The sequence below is a fragment of the Frieseomelitta varia genome, unplaced genomic scaffold (assembly GCF_011392965.1).
Source record: "Frieseomelitta varia isolate USP_RPSP 00005682 unplaced genomic scaffold, Fvar_1.2 scaffold_500, whole genome shotgun sequence".
NCBI lineage: Eukaryota > Metazoa > Arthropoda > Insecta > Hymenoptera > Apidae > Frieseomelitta > Frieseomelitta varia.
This window is the reverse complement of record NW_025110258.1, coordinates 228,015-242,671: the sequence shown is the minus strand read 5'-3', so window position 1 is coordinate 242,671 and position 14,657 is coordinate 228,015. Positions and strand designations below refer to the sequence as shown.

Below are 14,657 nucleotides of genomic sequence, written 5' to 3'. Positions count from 1 at the left end.
AATGTTAAAGTCACCGGTAGACAAATTTCACGAGTGAACCAAAGTAGAACCAACCCCAAAATACTTTCACCCTTCTCAATTGGAAAAGCAGAAACATTGGTTTTTCCAATTCCAACCGAGCAACGTGGTCACCCGGGTGCTTCGTGAGAGAATATTGGAAAGTAACCTCCTCTGGGCCTCCGAAAAAAAGAAAACAAAAAAAGCAAAAAAAAAAAAAGGAGAGGGGAGAAAGATCTGAAGCCGCTCTAAATGAGTCACGACTCTCTCGACACGTCCTTTCGCTTCCAGCGACGAAATAGCGGCTGCGGGGGCCGTGGACGTGTAACCACGGTGGTTTAGGGTCCGAAGGAGCGCACCAGCTCTCGTCTCGTTGGGACTTATTTTTAGGAATTCCTTTCTGCGAGCATCGAACGAAAAGATCGTTCAGGGCCGCGTTCTTCGAGCAACCGGCCGGAAGAGGACTCGTATTCGCGCTGCTGTTCGCGCGGCGGCTCCTTTTCTTCCACTCTCTCTCTCTCTCTTTCTTTTCGTTCCTAGTTTTTCTCTCCCCGTGTTTCGTGTTTCTGTCCTCGTCGACGTTTCTCACTCCCGGTATACTCACCTGAGGCGTCCTGTCAAGGACACTGCGCGTAGGTAACCGGAGAACCTATACGCGAAATCATTTCGGCCTTTTAAAAACACACCATCCACGTTCCTTGGCCTGGACCGGCGAGAAAGCTGCTCGGTAGATCGGTTTTGGAGCGCGTTCAGGTATATACATTTACCTCTCTCTCTCTCTCTCCCTCTCTCACTGTATACCTTCTGGGATTTGTCCGTGGATTTGTCGTTTCGAATAAATTATCCATTTTCCTTCCCTAAGAGAGAGAGAGAGAGAGAGAGAGAGAGAGAGAGAGAGAGAGAGAGAGAGAGAGAGAGGGGTGAATGGAAAAGCGCGTCGGTTTCTCACAGAGAACGAGCAGAACGGTTTCGCAAAGACACGGAATAACGATGGACACTCGCGCCGGTGAAAAACAAAGCGGAGGCGATTAAGTCGAGCCGACAGTGCGAACGATAAAAATGTTGCCTTGGTGGTTCTTTGCGCGTTTAGTCGATGCAAACGAATGCAGCACATTTAGATTGAGGGATATCGGCGCCTATGTATATCGTAGTGCTAGATAGCCACGCCGTTCGTGGGTTATCTTTGCATAAAATTGCACTTCTGCCTTCGACGAAACGCTCCTCGGTGTTTCTCGTGCCTGGCAGCCCGGCCTGGCTAATTATTCGGAACGAGCGCCGCGCAGAACGCGCATTCTCCGTGAGTTTGCAGGCGTTTGAAGAGAGAAGAGGGTCTCGAGAGGATTACGCGTCTAGCTTTTTCATTCGTTGGGAGAGCGCGGATTTCCAAAAAACGACGGAAAAATCAACCGACTCGTACATTTAAATCGTAACGTCTAAATATAGATCGCCGGTAGCAACCGATTCGAGTCACGACCACGCCGTGATAACGATAAGAGTTAAGCCTCGTCGCAAGGTAGGATAAAGGGGTGAACTTGACGCGTTCGACGCGCCGGGTTAACGTAATTTGAAAGCAACTGCGAAAACAAACTGAAACTCTCCGTTTAAAAGACCGAGGCTCGTGACGAAAGACCGCGATTCTTTCATACCGTACGATCGCCTAGTATTCTCGTTAAATCGTTCGTTCATCCTATTATTTATCCGTGGCGTGTCGACATTATGCCGAGCGTGACAACAGCGCGTACTATTCACGGAGAAGTCCGTTAGGATTGCGAAATTGACATGACATTTGCATCTTAATAAGGTGCATAGTGTTGCGCGCGGCTGGAGGAGGGATGGATGAGGCGAGCGAAACGGCAGAAGAGGAGAAGAAAGAGAAAAAGAAATGTTGAAAAAGAAGGATATACCCGAAGGCTTCGTCGCGTTTCTTCCAATCGCGGCCGCGTATTGCCGAGTCGCGACGCCGTTCGTAACCACGCGCGCCGCGTGTAGTAAATTGCGCGCCGCCTTTTGCACGTTTCCCGTTTCTTTCTTTCCGCGGCGATCCGCGTCGCACAAACACGTGTCTCTCTTTCTCGTTGACGTTCTTTCACGCGCGGACCTCGTATTTCAACCGCGCTATCGACGCAATTAATTTCCCTTTTCTTGTCCGCTAGCAAAGCGAGCCAAGGTTCTCCCCCGTCCCCTATCTTCTCGGGGAAGATGAAAAAGATTGCGTGGCGACGTTGCGAGAAACTTTCGAAACGAGGAAGTGTCGTCGCAGTGGATGCCCTCGCCCGCTAATTCAGGATTACGTGCCCGCTCTTCACCAAGCGGATAAACAAATTGTCGAAGGGGGGGAGGGGAGGGGACAGCCGGTTGTTCCGACCGTGTTCCCCTTTCCTTCGTGTTCTCCCGTCCCTTGCCACCGCAGATAATGAATTTTGATATCGAGTCCCGCACAGGCGTTGCGAAATTTCCCGTAGGTACGTTTATCTTCTCGTTTTCTCTTTGGTCGAAAGTATAGCCGAGACATTAAATTCGTTTCCCTACGTCGTTGTTGGTCGTCGATGGACAGATCTCACACACATAAACACCGGCGATTACAATAAAATCCGCGTTGCCTCGCCCACTCGTTCTTTACTCTTGCCATCGATCTGTCGTCACCGATGTCTAGAGAGGAGGCCGTTTTATAATAATGTCAGCGGCGGTGGCGGCTGGGTCAGCGGTGGCCGGTGTGCGTGTACACGTGAAAAGATAAGCAGGTGACAATCCTCTTGCGGCGGTTTTCGAGGCGTGTCGTTCGAGCCCTTTTACACTCCGTCGATACTTGGACGAAGGGAGATATAGAGAGAGGAAGAGAGAGAAAGAGAGAGAGAGAGAGAGCAGGGCCGACACGCGTGACAAAAGGGCCGCGCGCGCCTCGCGTACACGGCGTTATTCGTCCGCGTTTCGTTTTCGTTGCGTGCGCGGCACAAGAGCCGGGCGCATGCGCCGTGTCCTGCTAGCGACGGTCGGCGCATGCGCAGTCTCAGTCGCGGGACGACCACCGCCGCTGTCGAATCGTGAGAAGCGACGAACCGTGGTGAGAGCGCGGCAAAATGGTTGGAGGGGGCAAAATGAAGGGGTGCTCTCCACGGCCGATGAGGAGAGTGAGCGCTGCTCGTTTTCTGCCATTGTAAATTGATCTATTCAATGGGGCCCCGGCATTATTCCGTGCGGTCCACGCATCGTGCGTGCCCTATGGGATCCGATACATTCCACACGCAACCGAGGTCCCCGTGGTCCGCGCGCTCCCTTTTTGCGCTCGCGCGTTGCCTTCCAGCTTCGGCTTTCGCCTCGGCTTTCGATGGGCTTCGGCCAGGATGGTAGCTGACTGGCTGGCTGGCTGCCTGCAACGTAGCAACGCGCAGCGTCCCGCTGCGCCACGTTGCGCACATTGTTGTCCCCTTTTTTTACCAGATGGATCGGCCGTCCCAGTTTTCGTGCCCACCGAGGGCGCTCCACTGCGAAAATTTCGCTTTCGTCGAGACGTCCCGTCGCGCTGTGTTGCGCTCCGCCGCGCCCAAATTAATCGCTCGTCCAAGGGAGCATCGACGCTCTTTTGTCGTTCGGACGAGAAACTCCGTCGACAACCGTGTCCCACCGAAAAGGAACCTTCGATAAGAGGATTTGACCACGCACTCGCGTCGATTACCTAAGCCGTGCCGCAAAGTAATCGCGCCACCTGAAACGCAAAGGACAAACAAACGCTAGAAAAGAGAAACGCCAACGGGCAAGGACTCATTAAGATTTATCGATGCAATTAGACTAAACCTCCAGGTGCGTTAAACCCTTGCAAAATGTTAGCCTGCGCACTTTGGCCGTCTGACCGATGCGATCGCGAAGCAGCCAGTGCTCCACAGTGCACGTTACTTGCTTTCCCGCTTAGAGGCGTGGACACTGTTTCCTCGGCTTCTACAATATTTCCTTTTCTTTCCTTCGGCCGACGAAACCATTTGCAATTATTTACGATCCTCCGGTGACGATCGTGACAATTTTTGAATGATTTATTATATTCTTCAGTCAGTCGGCCAGCAAATTGTTTACGCTTATAATTTCTCATTATCGGCACATCGATAAGCGCGCACCATCGGCGTGGAGTATTCGACGTTTCCTTTCCCCTGCCCGGGGTTCGAGTGTAAACAAGCGCAAAGCCAGATTATCATAATCGCGATAACGACAACCGCGACGTCTCTTTTGTCGCCCGGTCAGGGTCATGATCGTTGCTTCCAACGATCAATGATGCATCGACTTATCTACGCTACCGGTTTTTCTACACAAAGGTCGGTCGCCGGATTCGTTTATCCGATCGCAGATAATTGTATGATTTTACGAATCTTTCGTCTGTCTCTTTCTCTCTTTCCGCCGAATGGAAAAATTTAATAGACTGGCGCTTTATTGCTCGTTTTATTGGCCGCTTATAAAACGATGCAATTAAACGCGATTACACAGAATTCCGAAGCGTTGAACGATCCCAGCGTAACATTCCCAGCTTATCAATGCTTCGCCAACGGCGTGCCGATCGATTCGTAGCTAATTAACGAAACGAAATTCGCACGTCTAAAGCTCATTCTGCTTCTTCTGACCGATTGCTCCATTTTTTTTGTCGTTGTTGTTTCTTCGTTTGAATTACAGTTTATTTTTTTTAACTAGATATTACAGAGATCTAGATCTAGATAAAATATATATCGGTACTGTACCGCTTTACTGACGAAAACACATTTTTCATTTTCTACGTACAATGACTCTTATTAATATTCGGACATCATGCTGTTCAAAATATTGTTCTCGATTTCGATTGTTTATAATAGTAAATTTGGATTAATTTTTAAATAATATAATAGAACATTCATTATAGTTTATAGTTTATAACGTAAATTTTATTTATTTATTGCACATATTTTTCTTAATATCAAACAATAAACCGAACTATGTCACAAATGTAACGTGGCAAAAATATTCGGACATTTGAAGAACTACAATATTTGAACCTGAAAATTGTTGAACATAAACAATAATGAATATTTTGTTGGGTAGCCCTTAATCTGCCAGCCGTTAATATTAATAAAATAAAAAGAAACTAACAAAGAAGCTAATAAAAATAAACAAAGTGTACGCGTATAAGCGTCATTAAATTTACTATCGGCAGCTTTATGAAAACATTTAATTATTGTCTCCTTTTCCTTTTCTAATATATTAATATTTTATTTACCGGTATTATACCTAACATTGTTTTGATCATCATACTGGTATTCACACCAATTCCGTTTCGTCGAACGTAATCGAATAGTAACCTAAAAATATCATTATTTTACCGGTAATACCGATTCGGTCTTTGTTTAGAACAATTCTTTGTCAAACCTCTTCTACGATGGCAATAAATCAATCACGGCCTCCACAAAGGAACTCCTTTTATGATCCTCTAAATCGTGTTCTTCGAATTAACCTCTTGTCCGATTCTTGTGCACTTAATGGCCAAGTTCGACTACTTTGTCCAATTTCTTTACGATCGTCTTTACACCTCATGACCATTAGTGTCAAGGTCCCTGGTGAAAGTTAACAAGCATTTAAAGCTTAGGCTCGTATCATTTGCGAAGGAAGGAACGTACGCACTTACACACCTTCGACGAGCTTTTGCGTATTGTTTCACTGCGGCTACGTGCCTTTTGCCTAGCCATTTCAGAAAAGAAAGTGCATCGACTATGTATAGAACGAAAGCCAAGGCGTGTCATAAAGGACTCGTCATAAAACTTATACAGGCTGCAATTCGCTTTATAACGTCAAAACAGCCAGAAACAGTTACTTTTGAAAAGACTCTTCTCATACTCCGAAACAGCCCCTTTATTTTGATCTTTCCTCGATTCTCGCCGTTTGGACAAAGTGGTCGAAAATGGAACCTTGAGAGTGGAAAAGTGGTAGTTTTTCGATTTTTGGAAATGTTGGCCAAGGAAACGGAGAAGCAACAGCTACACGGAGACGAGCATCTGCTTCGTATATCTCTCGGAAAGATCGTCGCGCACCACGAACGTGCATACTTGCCTGTTCTGAACAAACGTGTCGAAATGAGAGCATTCTTTAAATATTACCGCGCAATATCTGTATTTCGTGATTGATTGAAAAGTTACGTGAATAAATCTCGCGAAATTTCTCTCTGGTTATATTTATTTATTTGTTATCCTTCGCCAGGAAACTCTTTCGTCCCTTTCATTCACGAAGGGGAAGAAAAAATGAAAACGTTTCGATGAATCTTCATTTTCTTGTACTCGTTAGCGCTGAAACTTTGCAGAATTAAAATAGGAAACTGAACTAAACTTAAAGAGAAACTGTTCTGCTGTTAATGGCGCCATCGTCCAAATCGAACGAGGCATTTTTATTTTTATTCGGAGGCCGGACAATCGTTGAATGTTTAACGGCGAACAGTGTTACATTAATAGAGTCGGTATTGCTTTATACATATGCATAGGCTCGATTAGCTGTCACTCGCAGCTCCCCTACCTCCAATCACCGTGATACAGTCGTTTCGATCGGCCGCGATAGAAGGCGCAAACTCTCGTGTATTTAGATTTTACTTTATCTTTATTCCCGAGACGATTAATCCCAAATAACTATCGGAACTTTTACGTGTTCTACGTAAAATTCTACCGGGCACGACGATAAATTTACACGCTCGTACGTGGACCAGCGGTCGAATAGCCGACGACGAGGAAAGAAATTGGAGAGCGAAAGAGAGAGAGAGAGAGAAAGAGTAGAAGACGAAGCTGCTTACAATTTGTAATCGACGTGGCTACCTGAACGGGCGTTTAGGTTGCCGCTTGGGGATCGTCGAAAAACTACGGTGACAGCATCCTGCAAGAACTAGTTCCCTTCTCCACCTCTACGAGGAGTTGACAGTATTTTTGTGCAACGTACGAGACGCCTTCATTATCCATACGCTCGATGCGAGAGGAAGTTCCATTGAGAATTCAGGCTCATGAATACGCTTCTCGGACCCGTTCCCAGAAATCTCGCGATCGTCTTTCGTACGTCTGGCCGACCGGTAATTCGATTTTAACGTTCGACCCGTTTTTCCACCCGTGGATTCTCCCCCCCCCCCCCTCCCCTGCTGTCGGTCGCTGCGGTTTCTTTTGAATATTTTAATCGTTCGAGGGAAACTTTTAATTCAACGAGAACCAGCGACAGTTGCAAAGCAGTCGGTTGCGACCAATAACAGGGTAATGAATTTCTTCCGGGTGAAGAAATTTGAATCCTCGAATGACGTGCAATTTTAATTCGTTCTTGCGTCGTGCGATAACATTTATTGAAACGAAGTATCATCAGAATATTTATACCTCCAGTTTAGATTGGTTACTGTAGTAGCCGGGCCTGCTACATTAAAATTCTTCGATCATTCCTCCAACGACTCTCGCATGTCGTACGTTTCCTCAAATTGATTTTCGTCGACGTCAGATTGACGTTAAGCGATTAAATTTGCAAATTCTCTCATTAAAAACGAGCCAATGAAATTGGAATCGTACGCCGCTTACCGAGGCAATTTAAATCGACGATGCGAAACTTGTATCGGCGAATAAATACGTTGGGCATCCATCTACGCTATAAATCTCCCTTGATCGATCCCTCATTTCCCACCGAAAACCCCGACGGGTGCCGATTTACGAAACTTTCATCGATTTTGTTCACTTTAAATGCCGATCGGAGTATCACAATATCGAGAATCGCTCGCGTAGCGCGGGTAAGAATGTTAACGATATTCATCCGAGAAGAGGCAGGGACGAGCGTTCTAATCAGATGGCGCGGTTCGGTGTCGAGAGAGAGAGAGCATAATCTGCCATGGTCGGTCACCGGATTCCACGAGATTAACCGGTACTTCCATCAAGATTTGTCGTTCGTCTCGTTCCTTCGTTTTTCTTTCTCTTTTTTCTTTCTTTTTTTTTTCCCCTGGTGGACCTCGGCTCGCGTCCTTTCAGTAAGAACACCGTGGGTCCAATTAAGAGCGGACCCCGAGAGCATCGAGCAGTCTCTGGCATCGAGCTCTCATTCTCTCTCTTTCTCTTCCTCCGTGCGTTTCGTTTCCACTCTGATCAACGCTACGCGCGGCGCCATGAAAATGCTTGTGAATCTCCTCTCTTCTCGTTCCTTTCTCTCTCTCTCTCTCTCGCTCTCTCGCTCTCTCTCGTTTTTCATTCGTTTCTCGCGTGTTCGCGGTCTCGCGCGCTCCGGAGGATCCCATCGCGTTCACCAACGCGTTTCCGATTCCATACGTACGAATTGAACGGCAGGGGTCCAATTAAGAGGAAGCACGCGAAGGAAATCGCTTAGAAAGAGAGAGAGGACGAGAGAGTGACAGAGAAAGACTAGGTTGAAACAACGAGATCTGTGGCTAGCCAAGAGGTATATGGGGATAGAATAAAACGATAGCGAGAGAGGGATATGCAGGACCATCGAGCTAAGAAAGTGAGAAAGGGAAACGAACGAGATAAAGGAACGTGCATGCGCGCATATACGACCGGCGGAGATACGATCGTCTCTATATTTTTAATACCGCAATTACCACCGAGTCTAATTATTAAAAGCTGCTCACGTGTGTGCTCGTCTGTTACAGATCAGACAAGAGAAACCCTACTACATTGCGGATCCGGAGGTGGACTCGCTGGTGAGTACATTATATTATATGTGTATGTGTGCCGTGTCATTTCCCCGGCCGCAGTGTCACGGATTTTTCTACCACGAACGACCATTTCCTTGCTCGATCTACTTGTTTTCTTCCTGTTCTTGCGTGTTTTTTTTTTTTTTTTCCTTTTTTCGTCCCGCTGTACACTTCGAAGGCTAAATCGTTCTCAGTTTTATCTGTGGATCTCGTTCGCAGTGGCCACTCACCGCGTTCATTTTGAAGAATGACGGTGGAAAACGTTTCACCGCCCTCTTGGCCGCGGGCAACGTTTGATTCTCGGTGGAAATTAAGCGTGGTCGGAGCGACTGGAGGAGCGAGACGTTGGAAAAGTCGAGAAACCGGACGTGGATATTGGACTTATTGCGAACTATAGCGTAACGAGACTGTAAACGTTGATATCTGATAATTGAAAAGAAGCAGTTCCATCGGAAATTGTGCCCGGTAGAGTAAATTAGTTTCTTTTACATCGTCGTGGAAAGAAACATTCTGGCTGGGTGGAGTTATTACTCCGTGCGAAGTTCATGAATTACCGGATTTGCGGGGAGTTCAGTCGTGAAGCAAAACGCGTGTGAAGATAGAGGGGAGGATGATAATTAAAAAAGAAAGCAGACGCGAGGACACGTTGCCGGACTCTCTCTCTCTCTCTCTCTCTCTCTCTCTCTCTCTCTCTCTGCGCGCCTTTGTTTCCTCGTGCGCTGGCTGGCCAGCGGACATTCGAATGGCAGACCTTCGAAACACACCGGAGGAAGAGATATTTCAAACGACCCTTCGCGTTCTCCGATCGAGATAACGGATAGTGGCCTTTTTAAATAACTCGGGTGTATTCCTTGCCAGACGGAGGACGTGCATGAGGACCATCGATGCTCGAGCCAGCTCAACGTCCGCCTGCCATTATGGATTCCTTCTCCGAGACAGTACTCCTTCTCCGTTCCTCTCTCGTTCGTTCATTTTCGCCTCCTCTCGATATTTCGCCCGGACGTAGTCGCGAATAATTGGAAAATTAATAAGAGTATCGGCGTGGCGTAATTCAACGCTCGCGCGTTCATATTTTTTGCGAATACGATTGAAGAAATTTAAGAGCTCTCGTGCAGAGAAATTTTCGTACATTTTGCCACGTGTTGTTTTTATTCTCGAACTTCTTTCTTAGGAAGTACGTAAGAGACCAAGTAATTTATTCGCGTGTAATGGCTGCTGTTTGAATAATTATACACGATCGTACAAAGTGCATAGTTTTAAATTAAAAGTACGAAGAAACGTCGTTGTCGCATACACGGTGTCAACCATCCTTGAAAGAGCGACACTGAACGAGCATCGCGATATTTCATCATAAAGTTCGTTCAGCGATGTGAAGGCCTTATAGAGGCGTGTCGTCTGCTCGGGAAAAGGTGTCGCGCGTTTTCGAATATTCGCTCGTAATTCAAAATTGGATATATCGAGCGTGTTAATGGTGAACCGGTGTACGTGTTGTTTCGCGTTGGCTCTCTTTTTGTTCGTTGTTTCGCTACGTTGCTCTTTTTTTTTTTTTTTTTTTTTTTTTTTTTTGCTTTTTTCGCGGAACCCACGCTCGCGGTGGTGCAGCGGTAGAGTGAGCGAAAGAGAGAGAGAAACGGGGGAGAAGGAAAACGGACGACGAGGATGCATTTCGTTGACGTTGTTCGCATCGTTGGCCTCAATTTTTCAAAATGTCACGCCCGTTATCTGAGCTGTCAGGACGGCATCGGTCCGCGCGCAAACATCCACGCAAGGTGTACCGACTCGCATCTCGCGCCGCTGTTGTCACAACTGTCGCTCGGTCTCGATCTGCTGAAACAGAAAACGAACGAAATAAAACCGAAAAAAAAAGGAAGGAAAAAAATGTCGAAACAGAATGGAACAAAACTAAAAAAAAAAAGAGGAAAAGAGAAAAAACAGAAGGGAAAAGAGGAAACCACGTGAAAAAGGACGGGGGGAGGGAAAAAAAACGAGCAAGATATATATTGCTATAGTTGCGGGGTAGTGTGTGCCGCGACTTGTGCAGTCTCGCATCATCGAAACAGCTACCGCGAATTATGCATCCGTGAACGTTGAACAAGTGTAAGCGTGTAACAGCGAGACGCGTATGGTTTTTTTTTCTAAATTTTAAAAGGAAACGAGACCGGACACTCCGGTGATTCCGCGTCGCTTTCGAATATTCTTCAACCTCTCCATCGTTTTGGTAGTAAAATGTATATACGCATATATTAAGGTACCTTTAGATTTCTTTCTTTCTCTTTTTTTAATCAGTTTTACGTGATTTGATAAAATTTACCGTTTAGCGGAAGAAAGTTGGGAGAAATGCCGTTTAAGCGTAATAAAAACATTTAAATTTCAAAATTAAAAAATTTTTGACGGACAACATGATCCTTGAGAATAATTTTCTATTCTCTTTCTGGCGTTTGAATCACACGCCGCGAAACTCATCGACCCACTTACACACGTCATTATTGTACCTGTTGCTGCAGATGCAATAATCCAAAGCGTTTCGTCGTGCAAGAAACACCGATCACAACAAACTGGTGTTTGATCGTCAACCATCCCACGAATTACTTCTCCATCTCGTACAATTTTTCGTCGTCGTTTCCATAAATAATTTCCATATCTACACTGACCCAGGAATCGAAATTTAATTGTAAAATTCACCTTGACGAAGCGAGAAGAGTAAACGCTGTCGAAGGAGAGGAAAAAAGAAAAAAATCGAAAAATCAGTGTCGTGAATCGACGTGGCTCATTCGCCGGCAAAAGCCAGTAGCGTAGCTTCATTACGCCCGTGGCAAATCGCAATCTACCGGCAATGAGCTTGTATCGTAAAGAACAGGCACGTAACATGCGTGGTTTTTGCTGTCCGCGCCCTTTGCTCCCCCCCCTCCCCTCTTTCTTTCCCCTTCCGTTCCTTCTTTTCATCCTTTCCCGGGGCCCTTTCTTCTTACCCTTTCTTCTCTTCCTCCTCTTGCTCCTCGTCGACACGCAGGTTCTTCGCGGCTCTTCTCCCTGCTGTCTCTCTCGCGAGAGACGACCGCCGATCGGCAGAAGCCCCGGTTTTTGCCGCGATTATTTCGCCGAACGGAAAGTGCTTCGCCACGAAAGAGTCTCCCCCGTTACTCGTCGTATATAACTATAGATTCGGCCATAGGTTCGCGGCCACAGAGACGAATGAGACGGACCGAGCTGCTGCTTCTCGTTGATTGGAAAGGTCGCGTGGAAACGACGTGGCGACACGGTCGAGGGAACAGGCACGAAAGGGCTCGAGATGGCAGAAAATTCGACGCAGCTGTGCGCGGTGGTGGCGGCCCCTAGGTGGAAAGCGCGTGGAAAGTGTAGAAAAGAGGAGCGGGCCTCGCCTCAGCTGGGGCTCGCCGACACAAAGGGAATTGTTGCGCTCTTCGAGTGTTTCCAAGCTTTCGAGTCGCTCGCTCGAAAACGCTGCAATTTGCGGTTTGATCGGTCTCGTCTCGGATTGCTCCTTACTTCGAAAATTCACTCGCGGTGCAACAATAGAAAGTTTCTTTTTGACGAGATCCTGCAAACTGTGGCACTTTTTAGTCGATTGATTCAGAATATTTTGTAAATTTAAAGAAACAGAGTTCTTTAACCTCGAACGTTTACGTCTGAGCCGAGACTCTTCAATTTAGCAAATGAATTCTCTCGCATTCTAGAATATTCAGATTGATAAACCGATCGAACAAAGAGCAAAGCAGTTAATATCTAATAGTTAAGATTAAAACTTCCGACAGATCTGTTGCAGGGTCTCTCTTTCCGAAAGTTCTTCGCTCTCAGAACGAAACGATTCTTGTTCGTGTTCTGGTTGCCGCGCCATTCGTTGGACGGTTGTCTCTCCATCTTGGGAACGCGCGAATGACGGCTGAGAACAGGACAAAACGACGCTTGTATGTCGCGAGTATGTCGAGCAATCGTCCGCCAGCGGTCTTCTTCCATTGCTTCTACCTTTAACTTTCGAGCCAACGGCATGCAAAACGGAGTCGGGGAGTTGTTCCACGCCGGAAGAGGCACGTACAATGGCGGACGAGGTAAAAGCGTGTAGCGAACTCGTTCTCTCAATTCAACGAAGGTCAAGGGTTTCTTTCGGGGTTAAAAGCGAGAATTCACGTTCGCCCTCTTGCGAGAATCCCTCGACTCACTGGTGTAAGCGCGCTCTCTATTCGTTCCGTTGGAATCCGTGTTTTTTCCAGCCGGCATGCGGATCTTATCTTAGGCGTTCCGATGGAACGAAAATATCCATCGGTAACCTTCCTCTTTTTGGTCTCTTTTTCTTTCTTTTTTGTTTTTTTTTCTTTTTTTTTTTTTTTAAGTCTCTCGTCCATCCAGCTTCAGCTCGGAAGCCTTATCTTCCGTGTTCTCGTGTATATACTTTTCCCTCTCCTTTGTCCCCCTCGCGTTATCTGGATGGATGTTGCGAGGTCGATCTTGACGGAAATCGGAAATTTCTCGACGGCTCGGAGTCTCGTTTTTTCTCGCTTCGTGTTTAGAGGAATTTCGTATCGTTTGAACCTAATTTTAAAAGGAAATTCGACTTTCCTCGTCATCAGGGGTCATTTGAAATTCTACGATTTTAATCCAACACTCGGATACTCTCGTACAACTTAAGGTACTTCTCCATTAGAGAGTTTCTCTCGAGAGTACTCTCCATTTTTTTCTGTCTCAAACAGTTGAGCGATGCTCTCGGACAGCAACTCTCAGAAACGGTATCCATTTGCGAGAAATACTCTCGCGACAGTTTCACTCTCAAATGGAGAAGTACCTTTAGCATCGAAAATGTTCGTCTAGTACAGCGAAATGACGCGTAACTCTTAGAAATTTCAAATTTTCGAATCTGTGGATCGTATTTCCTGCCATTTGCTGCTGGATCCTTCCGAGTCGCGTCGCGGAGGTCAGAGCGTTTGGTCGTGGGCGGACAAAACGGTGGCTGAAAAGGTCTTCCACGACGTCGTAAACGAACCGAGGAATGGAAAACCGCGGCGTTATGCGCTGTCTGTAACCACGGAAGAGAGCAAAGCGGGCAGACAGGCGAGCGCGCGGAGAAACCGAGGAATCTGCCCTCGCACACTCGCGCTTCAATAATATTTCCATCGGCATAAGTGAGAAATGAGCCAATGAGATACTAATTGCCGTTCTCACGTTTCGAGAATAATTATTACCACGTGGATACTCGGCTCGGTCGGGCGATGTTTGTCGATCGCACGCCCTTTCACGCGATGCTCGATTCTCGGTTTCGAAACGCGAATCGTCTGGAATTTTAGAAACAGGCGACAGATTTTTTTTTTTATTCTGCACTGTGTATCTTTGGACAAGGAACGATGCACATTTACGCAACAAGTGCAAGGTACGGATTTTTTTTGTGTTGCACTCATCTATCTATCTATCTATATTATTATTATTATTATTTGTATTTTTTTAGCACTTTGTTGGCCAAAGATTGAGAAGTCAATACCACTCTCTAATTCAAATATATTTCCAAATTGATCTCAGACATTGAAATGATCCATTCGAGCCCTATAGCTTCGAGCTATTAATTTCGAAAAAAAAAAAAAAAAACTGACACTTTGGAGTTAGAGCAAAACAATACGTTCTAAAATAACCTCTCGAAACAAATATTGAATTTTGAACGGTTTGTTCGCTACTATCGAGGCATCGCGCTGTCGGGACACAGAATTCTGTGTTATTTTTCAAACTTTCAAAGAGAGAGAGAGAGAGAGAGAGAGAGAGAGAGAGAGAGAGAGAGAGAGAAAGAGAAAAAAGAAATTCGCCTCGGAGGGCGTTAAAAAACAACGAGTCGCGCGAGAGCGAAACGATCGAAAGTACCGTATAAAAATCGTAATTGACACTGTGGCGAGAAAGATGAAGGCAAAAGCGACGAGCGATCGCAGTGTCGTTGGTACCTGAAGGTATATTGACCGTGGATCGTTTTGTAATGGGAAACCGACCTTGGACGGCGTTTTAG

The 14,657-nt window shown here is 46.3% G+C and overlaps 1 protein-coding gene across 4 annotated transcripts in view; it reads left to right on the top strand.

Moving 5' to 3' along the window:
- The window catches only part of LOC122533166 (homeobox protein homothorax), a 228,059-nt gene that overhangs the window by 72,920 nt on the left and 140,482 nt on the right, over nt 1-14,657 (top strand). For all 4 annotated transcript variants that reach the window (XM_043662605.1, XM_043662604.1, XM_043662603.1 and 1 more), the window contains one exon: nt 8,615-8,665. In XM_043662605.1, coding sequence (XP_043518540.1) covers nt 8,615-8,665 — 51 coding nt within the window. The remainder of the gene's footprint in view (nt 1-8,614; nt 8,666-14,657) is intronic.